Source organism: Phaethon aethereus (assembly GCF_964289735.1).
Source record: "Phaethon aethereus genome assembly, chromosome: 1".
Classification (NCBI taxonomy): Eukaryota; Metazoa; Chordata; class Aves; order Phaethontiformes; family Phaethontidae; genus Phaethon; species Phaethon aethereus.
Window position 1 is genome coordinate 33,332,172 of NC_138575.1, and position 19,196 is coordinate 33,351,367.

The 19,196-nt window shown below is 45.0% G+C and overlaps 1 protein-coding gene across 1 annotated transcript in view; it reads left to right on the forward strand.

Annotated features, from left to right (window-relative positions):
* Positions 1-539: 539 nt before the first annotated feature.
* The window catches only part of PDZRN4 (PDZ domain containing ring finger 4), a gene marked incomplete at both ends in the record, with an annotated part of 258,323 nt that continues 239,666 nt past the window's right edge, over positions 540-19,196 (forward strand). Inside the window, 3 exons of the mRNA XM_082011411.1 lie at positions 540-1,226; positions 3,795-3,881; positions 9,576-9,680. Coding sequence (XP_081867537.1) covers positions 540-1,226; positions 3,795-3,881; positions 9,576-9,680 — 879 coding nt within the window. The remainder of the gene's footprint in view (positions 1,227-3,794; positions 3,882-9,575; positions 9,681-19,196) is intronic.

Consider the following 19,196-nt stretch of genomic DNA (forward strand, 5'->3'; position numbering starts at 1 on the left):
CCCAGAACAGAAGTGCCAAAGAGGAGCAAGCCTTTCAGGGGGAAAAGCAAGAGGCGAACTCACCCCTACCTTACTCACCGGCACGTTAGGTGCCAGTAAAAGAGCCCAGACAACTCGCTGCTCTGCAGGCCGTCAACTTCCTGCCCCCACGACCACAACCCAACCTCGACTGACCTGCCGGGGGCACCACTCGGGCGCCCTGGCAGTGCCCGCAGCGGGGCGGGCGGTGGGCGCAGGCCGGGGCCGCGGGCGGCGGCGGAGCCCCGCGTCTCGTCCGGCCGTGTAGCCAGGACGCCCGGGGAGGGCGGAGGTGGTGCCGGGGCTGGGCCTGGGGCGGTAGCGCCGGGCAGATGTAGTTAATGCAGGGCGGGGGGGGGGGGGAGCGCTGGGAGCTCGAGCTCGGCGCTGCCGCCCGCCTCCCCCGGCGCGGCCCCGCGCCTCCGCCCGCCCCTCGCCGCCGCCCGCCGGGAGCGGCTCCAGCGCCGCCGGGGCCGGGCCGGGGCCGCGGCGCCGAAAGTTTCGCGGTCCCTGGCCGCGCCATGGGCTTCGACCCGTCGCGCTTCGCGGCGCCGGTGGCGGTGGAGCTGCAGTGCAAGCTGTGCGGGCGGGTGCTGGAGGAGCCGCTGTCCACCCCGTGCGGGCACGTATTCTGCGCCGGCTGCCTGCTGCCCTGGGCGGCGCGGCGGCGGCGCTGCCCGCTGCGCTGCCAGCCGCTGGCGGCCGCCGAGCTGCGCCCTGTCCTGCCCCTCCGCAGCCTCGTCCAGAAGCTGGAGGTCAAGTGCGACTACAGCCCGCGGGGCTGCGGCCGCACCGTGCGGCTGCGGGAGCTGCCCGCCCACCTCGCGGCGTGCCGCTACGGGCCGCCGCCGCCGCCCGGCCCCGCCGCCGAGCCGGAGCCGCGGGGCCGGCCCCCCACCGGCCGCTCGGGGGGCGGCTCCGCAGGGCAGCCGCGACGGCCGGCGCCGGGGGAGCCCCCGCGGCCGCGGGCAGGCGGCAAGCAGCGCTGCCTGCGGTCGCCGCGGGGCGGTGGCAGCCCGGAGCCGGGTCCCGAGCTGAGGAGGGAGGCCCTGCGCTGGAGCAGGAGGGAGAAGTCGCTACTGGCGCAGCTCTCGGCGCTGCAGAGCGAGGTGCAGCTGACGGCGCGGCGGTACCAGGCCAAGTTCGGCCAGTACATGAGCCACATCAGCAGCATCACCCGGGACCTGGCGGGCAGCCAGCCCGGCAAGGTGAGTGCGGCCGCAGAGACCGGCGAGGCGGCCCGCCCGGCCCGCTCCCCTCCGGCGATGCTCTCCCTGGACCTTGCTTTCGCCGTGCCCAACTTGGTAGCGACCGGCCGAGGCGACGGTGCGACCGGTGTGCCGGGAGTCCGAGCGGTCACCCCCGAGTCCGCGCCGGGACCCAGCCCGGTAGCCCCCCGTGCATCCTCCGGGCTGTACGAGCCGCTTCTGCCCGTCCCTCGCCGGCCCCTGCCCCGGGAGACGGAGCCACCGGCCGCGACCGGGGACGCGCTTCTTGTCGGTGCCTGTTTCGGCGCCTTTCGGTGGCCGAAAAGCCGGGCGGTGGTGAGACCCACGGTGCGCGGTAGCGGCGGTAGCCGAGCGCGGCCCGTCGCTTGCTTGGCCGGAGAGGATGGGTGGGAAGCGGGCGGGAGGGGAGAGGGTTTCGGTTTTCGGCTGTCAGCCGGCAAACGGGTCCCGGTTCCGCTGCAGGGTGTCCGCATCAGGCCTCCCCGCCTCGCAGGGACCTGGCTGCGGCTCACGTTGCTCCAGCGGGGACTGGCAGAAGCTCGGGGACATGGAGCTGGCTCTTAACTTTTACTTGAGCAGCCGAGAAGTTGTCCTAGAAAAACTGGAGCGTAAAATTATTGTTGTAAACTTTGGAAAACGATGGTGAAAGGGCAGCCAAGTCTCTCTCGTTTGGTAGAACGGAGGAACAGGCGACACTGTCGATGGCAGAGAGCGGTGCAGCGCTTTGCTCTCGGGTCTGATGACATTGCTCAGGTAGCGGCTGGCTGCCTTCAGGCTAAATAGACCATCCGAGAGTACAGTGAGCTGGCTTAGCTCGCTGTAAAGCGGCTGGGGGATTTTTTCAGCCTTAACTCCCGGCTGGAGGATCGCTGTGCAGGCTCTGTCACTGCTGGTTGCAGCTGTGTGGTGAGGGCGTGTTTTAATGCATAGAGTTTTTCTTTTTACCCAAATGTTCACGGACCTTTGGGAAGCAAAATCCCAAGGGGAAAAGGTCTGAGTAGCCAGACTCACTCCTGAAGCACTGTAGAGTGCTGGGCATCTGACTGCTGCGTGGGAAATGGGAAAGGGGATGTCACTTGCAGGACACCTGCGTGCCTAGAAACATGGGTCTTCGTGGCATTGAGAAACTTTGCGTTTGGAGACTTGAATATTTAATCTTTTTCTCTCTCTTTTTTAATTTTTTTATTTTATATTTCGTTTGGTTAGCTAATCCATGAGGTTTAGGTTGCTGGCTGCGGGAGGCGTGCTCAGAGATCTGCTTCATCTCTTGGCAGATGGGATACGGTCATATGGGGAGTGGCGGTGCCTGTTAAGGGGTGTGCCAGAAAAGCGGTGGCTGTGGAAGCGGTGTGAGAGATTTGGATTTTCAGTAAGGACTTGGCAGGAGGTGCGGGATTAGGCATCACTCCTGGGCAGCGGCGGAGCTTGATGATCTTAAAGGTCTTTTCCAACCGTAATGATTCTGTGATTCTATAATCTGCCATTTCTGAGCACTGCCAGTAGGTGTTGCTGTATGTACTGCCGCTCCGACACCCCTCTCGCCGATGAGGCCGGGGTAATGAGTGTCACAGGCATTTGGGAGAACTATCAGTAAAGTAAAAATGTACTTCATTAAAATCAAATGTATCATGCAGCAATAAAACATTTCACCGCCCCTGTTAATAAAATATGGCTTCAGCGTTAAGTGTTATATTCTGGATGTTTAGAAAGTTTAGGAGCCAAATTTATATTAATCAACTAATTTATAGAGACTGGCAAACACACATGCCTAATGGATGAATACAGATATTTCTGTGAGGAATATGGCTGCTGAAATGTAACTATTATCATATATGAACCAGGTAAAATAAACTAACTTGCTGTGCTAAAGCTTCCAAAGATTTTGTTGCTTTTTTTTTTAATTATTTACCTGTTCCACTGAAGGAAAAGGTTTCTTTCTCTTTTTCATTTTTAACTTTGACTCCATCACTGATTTTTGAATGTTTGCTGTATATTTTAAACCTTGTTTAGAAAAAATTACTTTTTTACAGGCATGATTTTGGATTCCTTCTTTTTGGGAGAGAAGTGAAATATTGGGATGAAGAGTTGGGTTTCATTTTCTGTGTGTATCTTTCCTGAAAGTTGCTATGAAATGTGTACTGATATGACTTTGGGGTCTGAAAATTATAATGTTGTGTATTTTAACCTATCTGTTTAATGCCTGAAATGTTGACACACAGGGATTTGATTTTTTTTAGAAACTTCCAGACATTGGGAGCTCTGACTTTTTTTCAGTGTCGCTGAGCATTCCTCTCACCAAAAGCCTGCACTTTTTTCTGTTCAGCACTGGAGATAATCAGGTGTTACCTGTTACTTTTCCGTGGCGCGTGACTTCTCCTTTGTTTTTTTCCCAGTGCAAAACCTTTTGTTATCTTTTCAGCCTAATTTTCCTTTAAGCCTCATCTTATGTATTCTCCAGCTAAAAATCTTTTGTACATTAGTACTTTCACTTAAGATCTTCTTTTTGAGACTGTATTCTTTAACAATATTTCACCTCTTGCTTCTTAGGGAGAAGAACCCAAACCATTAACTATCATGCTGCACCGAGAAAATGATACTTTGGGATTCAATATTATAGGAGGACGACCCAATCAGGTAACGAGAACAGTAACTGTACGTTATTTTGACCATACTTTCTGTTACTATATACACTGTTAGTAATATAAGAGTTATCTTTGATGACAGTAGTATGGAATCAGGCCCATAGACAGAGGAACTGTATATGATCAGGTGTAATTGGAGGCATTGTTTTGAAGACATAATCTTGTGAGAATTGGATTATTCTAATTTTCAGGAGAGGTGTTACCATTGTTTTTGCTTTAAAACTTCAGGCTGATCTGCACTTAGGTCCCATGTGAGTAATATGTATTCATGCAAGCTGTTCAATGGAAACCTCTGGGACTACTTATAAGAGTCATTGCTACAGAATTACGCCATTGGAATTTTTGGAAATGGCTTGCTTTTTTTTTTATTTGAAGGAGAGATGAAAATTTGCTTTTGTAGCTCATGTCCTGCTCTCACATGCCTTCTTTCAATTTTTCTTTCTTTGTGAACTGAAACAGAGTTTTCATCAATCTTGTATCTTAAAGCAATCTAGTCTCATCAGTCTAGGTTTAGAAAGTTCACCTGAATCCTTAGAATATGCATAAGGATCACTACCCCCCCCTTAAGAATATGCATATATGCATAAGAATATCCTTTTTTTTTTTTTTAACTTCCTCTCTTCAAAAGCATTAATCAGGACTGTCACTACACATGAAGGGCAAAGAAACCTGTTAAACTGGAAAATTAATAGTTGATTAAAAAGGCTTGGTAATAATTATGCACTGATCAGGTTCTTGTTAAGTGGGAGAATTGTAACCTCCTACTATTATTGAGGAGAGGAATGGGACCCTGTATATTAGTTTGGCAATCTTCTGCTCTAAAGCTATATTTAGCGGTGCCAAAGAGTCTGTTCCCACTAGCCTAAGAAGTTCACTGTCTGCACTGCAGAATTACTGTTCCCTGTGGCTAAATATGAAGATCAAGCAGTTATCAAATGTTGGTGCTGTAAATCCAAAGCAAGAGTTTCTTAGATTTTCCAGTGGAAGGATGAGACAACAGGTGGCTATAAGATAAAATACACGCACTTTGATTATATCCATATTTTGAGTATACCAGTAACAAAGTCCAGACAATCTTTCGTTTGGATTGCAGCGTGACTTCTGTTATTTACAGCTGTAGGAAAACTGCAGGGAAAAGGGAGCATGGTGTTCAGCTTTCTTGGGTTAGCAGCTGAGCTTCTCTGAAGTACTTACATGCTGACAGTGCATACTGGAACAGTTTTTTATATTACAAACTGTTAGGCTTTTTGAATGAATATTCTGGAATTTTAAGGAGTAAATGGTAAATATATGAAGGTTCACAGCAACGTTCATTAAGAGAACTGCTGGCTGGAGAGAAGGAAATGGCCATGGTCTTCCATTAACACTGACAGTTGAGAGACGGGGAAGTTGGTGGAGCTGTGAGGCAGAGCTGGGTCTCAAGGGTTTTTGAGTCTTTGAAGTTTAATTCAGAAGTTCTGTTTTGTTTTGTTCTCATTGTGATAAATGTGAATACCACAGACATTTGATTGGCAGTTCCCAGATATCAGTATGAGGTCTCGCTCAACATTATCTGGAGACAAAGGATGTAACAGGAAAAAAGGATTGAGTTGACTCCAATAACGAAAATAAAAAACTCTGCTCAAATACTTAAATACTGGAACAGGAATTGTTTGGTAACAAGATAAAAAGAGTTCATGAAGGCAATCTGTACATTCAGGTTGTTCAGGGAAAAAGTGCCCTTGGGTGAAGCATTGGCTCTTGCAGCAGAAGAGCAGAACAGTGGTGTCGTTGTATTAGTCACCTACGTGGGAATGTGTTGCTTCACCACATGTTATTTGTGTTTTATAAGTACAATGAATGCAGGTGTTCCCCATTAGAAAGCAGGTGACTCTTGGTGACTTGGGGAACATGCAGACATACTTTCCGTTGGCTGTGTTTCATTTCAGTCCATAATAGATAAATGTTCACCTTTTATATGGAGGGAGAAGGAGAGGAAAGACACGCCTTTGTCTTTTATTTTGTCAGGAAAGGACTCGTTTCACATAGGTGTGTGTTTCTGGGAGGTGATTCATTTTTTTAAGGGAGGAAGGCTGCTTTGATCCCCACTTTTGTCCTGGGCCCCAGCTCTGGCTGGCTGGGAGGACTGTCCTGCAGAGCAGGCTGTGGAGGCTGTCCCCCCCGTGGACACCACGGCAAAGCCATGCTGGAGGGAGGTGTGTGCTGCAGGCATGGCTTGGGGCTCCCGCAGTCATCCACAGACTCAGCCAAAGGCTGGGTAAACCGATCATCTCCGTAGCTCCCCTCTGTCCTCTGCCGCGCAGCCTGTCGGAGCTCGGCGTGCCGCGTCCTGCCTTCTCCTGTCAGGGCTGGTGGATACCAGCACATGCTACCAATGGGGACCACAAGCTCTGTTGAAATATCCTTCTTCTTATCAGCTCAGACATTACTCTTGAAAAAGCCAGTGAAATTTATTATGGAAAAAAAAAAAACCAATTTTATGTGGGTGAAGGTACTGTAATCTAGCCTTTTCTTTTCTTAAAGAAAAACACAAACCGTGTCCCTCCTGCATTTTCTTTGATGGCTATTACACGTCTTCTGTCAGAGCTTAATTTCTCACTGATTAAATGGGAACTCAGTGGAGGTCTGTTTGTTCATAATTTCAAAATATTGCTGGCACTGTAATAAGTTTCCCTTTTGCTTCTTACCTGACACCCATGAGTCTCTGTGACAAAAGGAAAAAAACCCAAAAGGTGTTTATGAAATCATAGTCTGACTAACATCATGTTGAATAAATATTAGTTAACCTGAAATCTACCTGGGTCGAGTCTCCATAGGACAGTTGCCACATACTGTAAAGCATGTTTTACAGTGGGTCCATTTTTTGTTATGCCTTTATCATTTTCTTAACAGAAAAATATATAAAACCTTTTGCCCATGAGTGTATAGGACCTAGACCTGGAAACCTATACACATATGAATCGTGCTGATTCACCAATCACAGAAGGAAAATAAGCATTATATAAGCTGCTGTCCAAAGCATAAATCATCTGGAAAAAGATTCCTTCATTTTTTGCTATCTATCTAGCTTATTATTTGTATGAACACTTAAAAATACTTTAAGTAGGCAGTGTCTGCTTGGCATTATTTCTTTATTAATAATGGTTTAAAACTATTTTAAACTATCATGCGATGAAGTAATTTCAGCATGTGCAACAACATCAGGTACATCATTCCAGCTGTGCTAGATTACTTATCTGCTTTAAATTTGACCTTCATGTGAATTGTACTTAGCCGTGTGTAGAGATCAACTGGAAGGACGAGAAGAGAGGCGAAAGGGTGCAGACCAAATGGGTTCTCCTTTTGTCCACAGCTGATCTGTATGGATTTCACAGTTGAGCAAGTTCTCAATCTCCCATGTGAATAGGATTTATGAGGTTAACCAATTCCAACCAAATCCTATCGCTGTTACATGCCAGCAAACTAATGTTTGTTCCTTGGAGCTTTATTTTCAAATACGTAAAAAAAGTAGTTTACAGTATTGCAGGACCCCTTTCCCTCCTGACAGAAACACTGGTGCATCCATTTTTACGAGTATCTTCCTCTGTGCATTTATGTACTAGTCACTGTCTGCTGTGAAATTTGAGGACTGCTTTAAATGGCGGGAAACATTGTCTCCAAGGATGAGGACAAGGTTAAGGTACTTAATGCCTTCGTTGCCTCAGTCTTTAATAGCCAGTCGAGATATCCGCAGGGTATTCAGCCCCCTGAACGGGAAGATGGGGATGGAGAGCACAGTAACCCACCCATAATCCAGGAGGAAGCAGTTAAGGACATGTGAAGCCGCCTGGACACCCACAAGTCTATGGGGCCTCATGGAATCCACCCGAGAGTACTGAGAGAGCTGGCGGAGGAGCTTGCCAAGCCACTCTCCATCATTTATCAGCAGTCCTGGTTAACAGGGGAGGTCCCAGACAACTGGAGGCTTGCCAGTGTGACACCCATCCACAAGAAAGGCCAGAAGGAGGATCCCGGGAACTACAGGCCTGTCAGCCTGACCTCTGTACCGGTGAAGGTCATGGAGCGGTTCATCCTGAGAGTGCTCACGGGGCATGTGCAGGACAACCAAGGGATCAGGCCCAGCCAGCATGGGTTCATGAAAGGCAGGTCCTGCTTGACCAACCTGATCTCCTTCTATGACCAGGTGACCCGCCTAGGGGATGAGGGAAAGGCTGTGGATGTGGTCTCCCTAGACTTTAGTAAAGCCTTTGACAGCGTCTCCCACAGCATTCTGCTGGAGAAACTGGCTGCTCATTGCTTAGATGAGTGTACTCTTCGCTGGGTAAAGAACCGGCTGGACGGCCAAGCCCAGACAGTTGTGATGAACGGAGATAAATCCAATTGGCAGCTGGTCACAAGCGGTGTTCCCCAGGGCTCCGTTTTGGGGCTGGTCTTGTTCAATATCTTTGTCGATGATCTGGATGAGGAAATCGAATGCTCCCTCAGTAAGTCTGCAGATGACACCAAGTTGGGTGGGAATGTTGATCTGCTGGAGGGTGGGAGGGCTCTGCAGAGGGATCTGGACAGGCTGGATCGATGGACGGAGGTCAACTGTATGAGGTTTAATAAGGCCAAGTGCTGGGCCTTGCACTTGGGTCACAACAACCCCATGCAACGCTACAGGCTTGGGGAGGAGTGGCTGGAGAGCTGCCTGGTGGAAAGGGACCTGGGGGTGCTGGTTGACAGCCGGCTGAATATGAGCCGGCAGTGTGCCCAGGTGGCCGAGAAGGCCAACAGCGTCCTGGCCTGTATCAGAAATAGTGTGGCCAGCAGGAGTAGGGAAGTGATTGTGCCCCTGTACTCGGCACTGGTGAGGCCGCACCTTGAATACTGTGTTCAGTTTTGGGCCCCTCACTACAAGAAGGATGCTGAGGTGCTGGAGCGTGTCCAGAGAAGGGCAACGAAGCTGGTAAGGGGTCTGGAGCACAAGTCTTATGAGGAGCGGCTGAGGGAACTGGGGTTGTTTAGTCTGGAGAAGAGGAGGCTGAGGGGAGACCTTATCGCTCTCTACAACTACCTGAAAGGGGGTTGTGGCGATGAGGGTGTTGGTCTCTTCTCCCAAGTAACCAGCGATAGGACGAGAGGAAATGGCCTCAAGTTGTGCCAGGGGAGGTTTAGAATGGATATTAGGAAAAATTTCTTCACCGAGAGGGGGGTCAGGCATTGGAACAGGCTGCCCAGGGAGGTGGTGGAGTCGCCATCTCTGGAAGTGTTCAAAAAATGTGTGGATGTGGCGCTTCAGGACATGGTTTAGGGGACATGGTGGCACTGGATTAATGGTTGGACTTGATGATCTTGAAGGTCCTTTCCAACCTTAGTGATTCTGTGTGATTCTGTGTGAAATATTTTAGCTGGAATCTGATTACCATTGCACCCTGTGTCTCATTTAGACTAAAATAACCAGAAGTAAATGGATAATCTTGTAAAAAATGCTGGAATAGTTTATTAATTCTGTCCTTTTGATTAATGACTAGTTTGCGTTAAGTAGGTTTAAAAAAAATCCCAAGGACCTTAATTCTTAGCTAGAAAAGCAAGCTGTGTATTTCAGGTGGATTTGCATTTTTCATTGCTGTTGATCTTCGTTTCATTTCATCTCATTTCTTGTACTAAGTGTCCCTTTTTGCCACTTCCCTATTGCCTGGTACAGAACAATCAGGAGGAATCTGCTGAGGGAATTTATGTGTCGAAGATTTTGGAAAATGGACCTGCAGACAAAGCAGAAGGCCTACAAATTCATGACAAGATTATTGAGGTAAGAAAAAACCCCACAACTCACCAGTGGATTAGTCTGTTATATTATCAGATTAATCAAGGATTTGATGGCTTTTACACTAAGTACGTTGTAATTTTCCCCTTTTGCTGTGTCTAAACATGATTCTTGTACACTGAGCTGCTGTAACATTTGTCAGATATGAAGATGCATGATGGATTTTTCCAACAACTAATACATTTATTGGTTTTGTGATTAAGCTGATTTAAGTGAGGCAAAGGTGTAGACACTGAAATAGCAAGCAAGAGAAGCATTTTGTACAGCGTTTTGTACCTATTTTCATTAACTTGAGAAAGAAGGCAAATGGTTCTATGGAAATTCACAGGTTTAGTGAAGTTGGTTTTGCCCTGTGTAGGGGATATTACTGTTGTGACTCTGGGACACGGCAGAGAAGCTCTGCTGGTAAGCAGTGCTGTGAAACAACTTCTTAGAGAAAGTGCTTTCTGCTATATGATCAGAAGTAGGTCATCCGTTGTTCTCACCAGGACCAGTATAGCTCTTTCCCAGTCACCTCATATGCTAACATATTTATTTATGTTTATTCCTGTGTTGTATGCAGTTCGTTTCCCCTAAAATAACTAATTTAAAAAAAATACCAATAACTCAGTCTGAAGAGTAGGTTGCTGCCTAGCCTACATAGGTAACCGTAATTAGCCCTCTAACAGGTCTCGAAGGAACAGTTTCAAACTGTCACTGAAATAGACTCCTTAGGGTGCTGTCAGGTCAGCATTTCACATCGCAGCTCTAATACAACTCTCTGAAGGACAGAACGTACCAGTAGCTGCCGGATTTGTTTAGGATACATCACTCCAGCCTTGGGTTTAGGGGAGGCTCAGAAGGATGGTGTGAACTTGTCAGCTGGAGGGGGTTTTAAACAAAGACACGTGAAACAAGTGGATTGGAAGACAAATGCAGAGTGCTGCTGCTGGCTTCTTGCATAGTATTGCTGTTAAGGACTAGAAACATAAGCCAAGAGGGTTTGAATGCTGGCATTGCTCTTAATGTTGGGAGCCTAGAGCAGTGTGTGAAACCAAATTAATATATTTCCTTGGAAAAATAAAGCTCATGCTCTTAGCTGGCAGATACGTACATCTCTAGCAGAAACCAAGTTGGCCGAGCAGAAGTGAACTTCCAACGAAACTCTTATCTCCCCAAGATATACAAAAAGCTTTCACATCCATTTTTTGTAACAGCAGCCCTGTGCTTAAAAAATCTGTTTTCTTCTGACATTACTATTTTACTTACCATGTTGTATTTTCTACAGACTGACCAGCTATGTAGTTTTATGCATTTGCTCAACGCTTCCTGCTTTATTTTATTGTTCCTTTGTAACGCCTTGATTTTTAAGACAAAATGGAGTGGTTTTGGAGGAAGAAAGAATAAAGTCACAAACAAGCATTTATTAAACGTGAGGTCGTTTCTCAAAATGCCATTATAATTGATGCTTGATTTTTATTTGTTGAAAAATTCTGGCTGCATAAAATCATACTGATACCTAAATTGCTACTGAGAACAGATTTCAGTTCTGTTTGCAACTGTAGATCCAGTCTAGCAGAAGTATTCATACAGCTCTGAATGGAGCACCTTTTTCACCATCTTAATATACAGCAGCTTTGTATATGATTTTTTGTATTCAGGCAAGCCTTTAAAAATGTTCAAGATTAGGCCAAATACTCTGCTAAATGTTTCAGTGTTTCAAAATTTGTTAGACTAAAATTAAAAGAGGAGGAGAAATGGTGACATCAAGACTTTCTAAATGAAATGCAAGTAAGTAATTATTCCACCCTGCTACATATAGGAAGCAGCTGGAGTCAAAAGGTTGAATTTTTCCTTGCCCATACATAGCTATCGATGTCATCTTGCACCAGGATGCCCTGCCAGGACTACTGTGGCTTGTTGTGAAGGATCCATATGAAAGCCTCTGCTGTGAGGAAATAAGTCGGATGTTGGCAAAAAGACAGAATATCAGCTTTGGTGAAAAGTTGATAGGAAGTGGGACATTATTATTGCGTGCTCTTTACTCACTTGGTGATCTGATCCAATGGGTGATATTTTACGAGACCATTTTTCAATAATCAAGAGCAGAAGGAGCCAATGTTGTTTGAAGAGCCTTTAACAGCTTCAGTCAGTTGTTTGGCAATGTGATGCCCGGGGTGTTTCTAGCAATGCGTAGCTAATGGGATAATGGACAGAACTATCCCATTAAATCAGGAGAAAATCTGTTCTCAAGGCATGTTGCTAAATAAAGAAGGTAATTTGTTTCAGTGCTTTATCAGATGTTTAACAAATGTTAACTGCACGAGGTTGACTACAGTGTGTTGTGCACATTGCAGATGACCATCTTGTGGGTAACCTAGCGCAGCAAATGGATTTCACAGTCCTACGGCATTGGCAGCTGGAATTGTGAGCCAAGCCTGGAAGACATAAGTAGTGCTGCCTTTTACTTTATATAAGTCATTATCTATGGAAACAACTTTGCCAAATAATTGTTATGGTATTTGAAAAGATGCCAAGGGGAAAAGTCAGATTTCTTTCTCAAGGTATTTATTCTAAGTGTAAAGTGTAAAAATGCCGTGAATTCCTGGAAGGTTTTGAGATCAATGGGGCCAGAAAATGGGCTGTATTGCCTCTTTGACACTTTCACCTGAAAAAGATTGGTGTTTATTTGGGCTTTACTCTCAGGTGAGCACATTTTGTGCTTGAGGACCTGCAAGCTGAAAAAGATGCCTGTGGGCTAGCAAGGTGGTGGTGGCTGAGGGTGACAGGGGGAGGTGAAGGGCAACAGCCCTGGGTATCCTGTGTCAAGGGGCTGCAGCTCTTCGTGGCGTATGGCCACAGGACCCTCACTGATCATTTCCACTGTTCTGATGGGGAACAGAAGATTTCAGGCACAGCTTTACCCTCTTTATTCAAGGTTAACTCCTCTGTGAGAAAAGACTTGTTTATGCAGGCTGGGAACAGTGATGTGTACAAATGGCATTTTGGCAGTGTGTACTTTCGGGAATCTTATTACAAGCTAAAAATGGTCATTATTTGTTAATTAAAGAGAAATTCTTCCTCATGAATTACTTCTATGTAGCAGGTTCCTCCAGATGTCATGGTCTTCTGCTGCTTTCAAAAGTTTTTATCAAAAAATCTAGCTCCCTAAATTAACACAGTGCAGCATGTGTTCCAGGACTAAACACTGATCACATGCTATAAAAAGCATCTCGTAAAACTAGATGCAGCATTGATATCTGTGACTCCCAACATGAAAGCCTTGGCTGTGAGCAGTGGTATAAAGCCACCCGACCTCTAACTTTTGGATCTTTGTCTTATTCCTTTCCACCTGGCCTGTGAATCCCAATTGGAGGACACAAGCAGTAAGCCATGCACAGGACTATCTATTAGTCTGTGCTGGTTCAAAGAATTCTGGTTGCTGCCGGAAGAAAATTCAAAGCATGTTTGGGACAGTTCACAGTTATATAGCTATGCATCATTTCATCCCTCCCCTCACTTCATGCAAATCTTTCCTACTCAGTAAGTTCACTGCTCTTCTTTGCTGATGCTAATAGCCTCCTCAAGGCAGCATAAAACAGCTGTGATCCTTGGCAATGTTGCTGATACACAGACGTGTTTTACCTGCTGCTTTTTTTGTACATATTTATAGTTCTGAGCAGTGACAGTGGAAGTAGCTCCTTCTGTATGGAGGAAAATTTTACTCTCTCAGTTTGCAGTCAGTTCAACTTCACTTAAGAATGGCATCACATTGGCCAGAGCTCCAAGTACACTAGTTAATGCCTAGTTGATAAGCCATTCAGAACTCGTTCTTTATACTAGTTTTGGGTTGTTTTTTATTTGTATGGTATTAAATTTTACGGAAATTGGTATTTCATCTGCTCTGGTTTTGAGCCTAACTTTTGAAAAAAACAGTGACCGATTTTCCAAGTCCTCTTTCATTCTGTAAGTCACAGTGTCTTGCAAAATACCCTTGTATTACTAAAGTGGGATATGCTGATTTTATCTTTTCACTTTAATGTTGTACATAAAATATATGACCAGGACAGAATTTGCAATCCAGATGGACTTCCTGAATTTTATGGGTTGTTTTTTTTTCTTAAAAAGAACAGTATTTCATCAATTTGATGAAAAAGTTCTACTGTTAATTCACATTGCCTAGGAGACAAAGCCTTATAGTCACGGCTGAACCTTCTGTGGTAGGTTTGTCAAATAACAAAACAGCAGTGAAAAACCTTGTGTGCAAGTAAAAGGGGCTTAGGCTGAAGACCAAAATACTCCTATGAGGAACTGTAGGCACATCATCGTTTGGAAGGCTCAAGTGTTTTTCTGTTCCTTGCACTGCAAGGCAAAGGCTTCTGTTCCTTTACTCTCCAGTGAAATGAGAATATTGGGCCTTTTGTATTTTAGTCAGTTGATTCTCATTAATTTGATGGCTAAGAAGCAAGCATGATGGAGAAGAGGGGAAAGAAAACATTTTTTAATCTGGGACCATTAAGTCTTTTTGAAAAATGAGATGGATCCATATGTATCATGACTATGTATTTCGTTTATGCAGCCTGAGCTCCATGAGTATGTAATAAATAAGGCTTCATCCCTTATTCCGTGTTTCCCTTTGTTCTTTTCACTTTTTTGGAGAGTACACACACAATGGCTTTCAAGCGCATGTCAGCAAAGCCAGTTTCAATAAAGATGAAGTCTTGAGGCTTATCCTGGCAGAAGTAACTTACATCTGCAAAGCGCCTACACAGAAACTTTTTTAACTATTGCCAGACTGCTGACTGTGCTGTGTGTCAGCCTTGTGATGTTTTATCTTCTGCATGTTTCTGTCATTACACTCACTATGTTGCTCAAGCAAAATCTTTGATACTAGTCATGTTTATTTGGCTAAGAATCTCCACTGTCAGATTATGTCTGTAGCAGTAGTGAGCTTAAAAACTGTCTTGCTGGGATCAGAGCTAGAAGATTTGGAATGGCTTTGAACCAAAGCTGCACATGATGTGGCCAGTAAGATCTGGGTGGTAGCTGAGGAAACTTTTATATAGCTAATTTTAGTGGTGTGGGTTTCAGTGTATCTAAATATGCCCAAAGTAGCCTCAGGTACATTAAGTTCTTTTAAATCCTTAACAAACTCATAATGTTATGTTGCAGGTAACCAGGTCTGGCACCTGCATTCATTTCATGATAACTCCTAATTAGACTGAAAGATCCCTGGCATAATAAGTTGGTTATACCATAGGCTTAGAAATGTCTGTAGCCTCTTTTCACCTCTCCCTCACCTGTTGAGATACAGGTTTTTGGACACTGTCTGAAGAAATTAAAAAAAACCAAACAGGTGTGACCAGTCTGTACATAACTTCATTTGAATAGGAGCTACTGTCCCCACTGACTCTTTTACTTAACAAAAAGTCTTAGAGTGCTTCTCCAAGAAGTGAGAGGTCTGGATTGTGCTCTCTGCCGCTGCCTGCAAAGGACTGAGCTTACCTATCCGGGTCATTGCCCTCGTGACTAGGGCAGAAGCTATCCTGTGTGAGACCAGCCTCCACCCATCCTCTTCAAACAGAGCTAGGTGCCAGCAGGCATTTGAGTGTCACGATTATCCAGCGGTTATCTGCTGTGAAATAGATGCTGGTTCCAGGGAACTGTATCTGGAATACCAGTCCTGCCCTTCTCTAGGTAAGCACTTGTGCCAGTGCATGAGAGTTTCCCTCTTTCTTGTGCAGTTTTGTGTCTTATGTGACACTTTCTTGAATGATACTTGCATTTTTGACTTCATAGTGTCTTGCCTTTGAGAGGGAAGGCAGCCAAGTGCTGTTAACCAGGATGTCTTCTAGCTAGGATACTTTACTAGATGGAAGGGTGGGGTTCCCTGACTGAATAAATACCAGCAGCTGGAGTTTTCCTCCTGGTCTTTGCTCTAGCTGTTATATTACCTAAAATGTGGTTACTGCTGCTGATGCCCACTCTCAGAAGGCTGTGCTTGCTGGATCTCATGTAGGTGGAGGAACTTGGTGTTCAATGTCTATTGACATTGTCTATCAAATTGTCTGTGCTAAAAGTTGACATCTCACTGTGGGCATCCTGGAATGCCTGAATTTTGTACTTCGTTGCCTGAGTTTCCAAATATCAGTATCCTAAATTTGACTGGACTCGCTATAGGTCTTTAGAGGTACCTGCGTTCCTCTCTATTCACTGAACTAAAATGCAAATGTTGTGTTTAGGAAAACAGGTTATGTTCCTTCTAAAAAGCACTTAAAACTCTGGCAATTTTTTGTGTGTGGTTTAAAAAGAGAACATGAGACTTTTGTTTATATGTAACCTAAAATTTCTGTATTTTTTTTGTGCTGAAATATGTTAGAGAATGGACTCCTGAAATAATTACAGTTCCATATATAATGTTTCCTTGCAAATCATAATAAGACTTCACAAAATACTTTCTCTCCTAAAGAAAAGGGAGAAATAAAACTAAATTATATTTAAGAAGTGGAGAACTTGGTGTTAATAGGGTAATAGTGAATAATGACTTACGGTTTTGTGATCAGAAATTCAGTATTTGATCCCTTCATTGACTGAATGGAGTCTTACATTCATAAAATGGCAAAATCATTGTTTTGATAATTGTGTAAAGCAGCATCATGAAAAATTCTAAATTGCCTTGGATTTTAAGAGGTGATTTTTTTTTTTAATCTGAGGTATAAACTGAGACATTTCTATCTGCTGAGAACTTGCTGTGGACCCAGCTCTAGAGACGCAAGCTTGTAGGAGGGTTTCCCAGCTGTGTTTCTTTGGGCTTGTTCTCACAGACAAACCAGGCATGTGTGCAAGTATAATGCTTCGTTATTTTTGTGGAAATAGTGTGCTCACGGTGCTTTTATCTAAAAAAAGTGGAAATGCCAGGCATGTGTTTGGAATATGACCATCACATGAACTCTCCAACAAGTTTATTTGCAGAATTGGTATGTTTAAGAGATAAAGCAGTATCATCCTTTTCAGCAAGTCTCTTCAGCTTGCGAGTCAGCTCTTTTGAGATGCAGCTAGTTGGTGTGCTGCACCTTTGTATGTGTTTGGATGCTTCTCTGCAAGGGCCTCCCAGTAAGCAAAGCAAAGGAGATACTAGGGTGGCCAGAACAGGGCACAAGGCAGATGTGGCAGAAGGAGCAGTGTGGGAGTATTTCTAAAATGTGACCTAGCTTCATGCTGGAGTCAAGAGAGCAAGCTAAGTGAGAGTGGTGAAAATCATCTCTTAAAATGGATTTTTATGCTACGCCTACCATGTTGGGGTTTTGTCTTGGTGGCTTAGGTTAAGAAAGAGAGAAGAGGCTTCAGGATCTTACATGCACATGAGTGTGCATAACCCCCTCTCCAACAAGATATTTCTGTTTTGCTCTGACTGTGGTGGATCTCTACAGCAGCTGGATCACTGGAGGCACAGAAGGGGAAGAGCGAAGCAGAGTATGCAAGGAAGAAGAAAAACCGTGGAAACTGACCTTTACAATTAGACAGCAGAAAGCACCAACCTTCTGTTTCCACAGGAGTGGAAGGAGTTTTCCAGTGCTTGCCTGTAAATGGGCAACATGGGAGAAATGGAGGGGGAGTAGGAATAGGGGTGACTGGATTGTGGAATAGGATCATCTATACGCACTGCCAGGAACTCTTATAGGGAAATAAGATGGAAGAGAACTGGAGCAGAACCATGGTAACTGTAGTGTGTCTGCAGAGTGGGGCAGTAGCCAAATTGGTAAGTCAGTGGTGCTGTTAGGTAGGAAGGATTCTGGTTAACCTGTGGAAGAGCTGACTACCACACGAACCTGCAAGATCCCATAAACGGTGTTGCTGCCATGTGCCATAGATCCCTAGGCACCGTGTGAAGGCCTGAACACACCCATCTTCTTCATAAAGTGTCTAATCTCACCCCTGAGGGAAAACGTGTCAGAAACTTGGCAAGTTGAAACTCAGCATCTTCCTAGATGCCCTGTTTGAGCTTGTCTTTGCTGCATGTCATCTTTCTCCTCCTTCCCATGATTTTTTTTTTTAAGCTTTAAGGTAAACCTTGCAAAACAATGGAACTTCCATCTCACCCAGCAGCAGGAGCAATGCAGTTTTACATGCAGCTGGGGTAGTAGGTTTGGAGAAAATTTTTGTTTACGTGAGGTTTTAGAGGTGTTCACGAGCACTTTTAGGAATGCATTAAACAACTTGACTAACATCTGTCAAATGCTGCTGCTTTCATCCCCTTCCCAGGAAGAGAAGGGCATGTGCAGAGGAGTGTTTTGTTTAGGAATTTTTCAAATAATTACATACAGACATGTTGGTGTCTATTTATGTTAGGGAAGACAAGGTTATAGAAATGTATCTTTATATTTGTTGCTGAAGGTGGCAACGTTGTGGGATGAAGACCCTTGCTCTTTGGTCTTTGCTCTGGGCATGATCTTGGGTCAGCCCTGAAGAAAGTGCTTTCTCTTCCATTGACAAACCAAATCTCCATGAAAGCTGGGCTGTAGGTGTGATTGTAGATTATTGCCTTGGTCTTGGACCAAGTCTGTCTTACACATACGGTAGACTTGATGGTTGCTATGGAGCTGAAGTACCCTAACCGTTTAACTGCAGAAGTTTTGGGAGGAGGAAAGGCATTTTCTGATTACTTTCCTTAACCTTGTCAACTATGTAGTGAATAGAAAAAGTCAGAAGCTTCAGAGAGCACTTCAGGGTGGGTCAGAGGGTGCTAACCCTTTGAGGCTCATATGATGGAGACTAGTGGCAATAACTGTTGGTAAGCCCAGCTATGAAAAGCACTGATAAAGTCTGAGACCACGCTGAGTTTGTTGTTCAGGACTGAAGGACGTGTGAGGAGGCTGTGCCTCCCACAGCACATGCTGCTGGCACCCCAGAAGCTCTTTTCAGAAAGTGAAAAAACCCTTCTTCAGCCTTTCATGAAGGTTGTTCTTTTTTGTGGTTGAGGCAACTTCACAGTTAGAGGAGATGACAGCTTACATATATTGTGTGAATGCACTGTTTTATCCTCTTAAGTCACTGAATTTGATTGTTGCAATCCAAGGGTATATGTTCCAAGAGCTTTGATCTCTTCTGCCCTTTTTCTTAATCGGCTAATTATATTTGTAAGAAGTAGCTAATCACTGTTCTCTGTAATTTGAGGCTGAGTGAAAAAAACCATTAGTGTCTGCCAGTGCAGAAATGCTCAAAACGAAGTCATTATTAATAGCTTCGCTGAAAAAATTAATAACCTAATTTTTAAGGAGCTGTGAAATGCATCAGTGTGTTGAATGGGAGAATGCTCCTCCTTAGAACTTGTGAGTAGTAGTCAGAAGCGTGTACACTGTTGTGTTTTCCAAATGCTTTGAAAATTGAAGTGATAATGTAAAAAAGGTGGTTGTTTGGAAACTACTCTCCGAAATGCAAAAATCTGCCTCATTTAAAACCATACAGTAATGCAAAAACTAATTTTCAAATTGACAAGAGCAGATGTGGTCTTTTCAAACCACC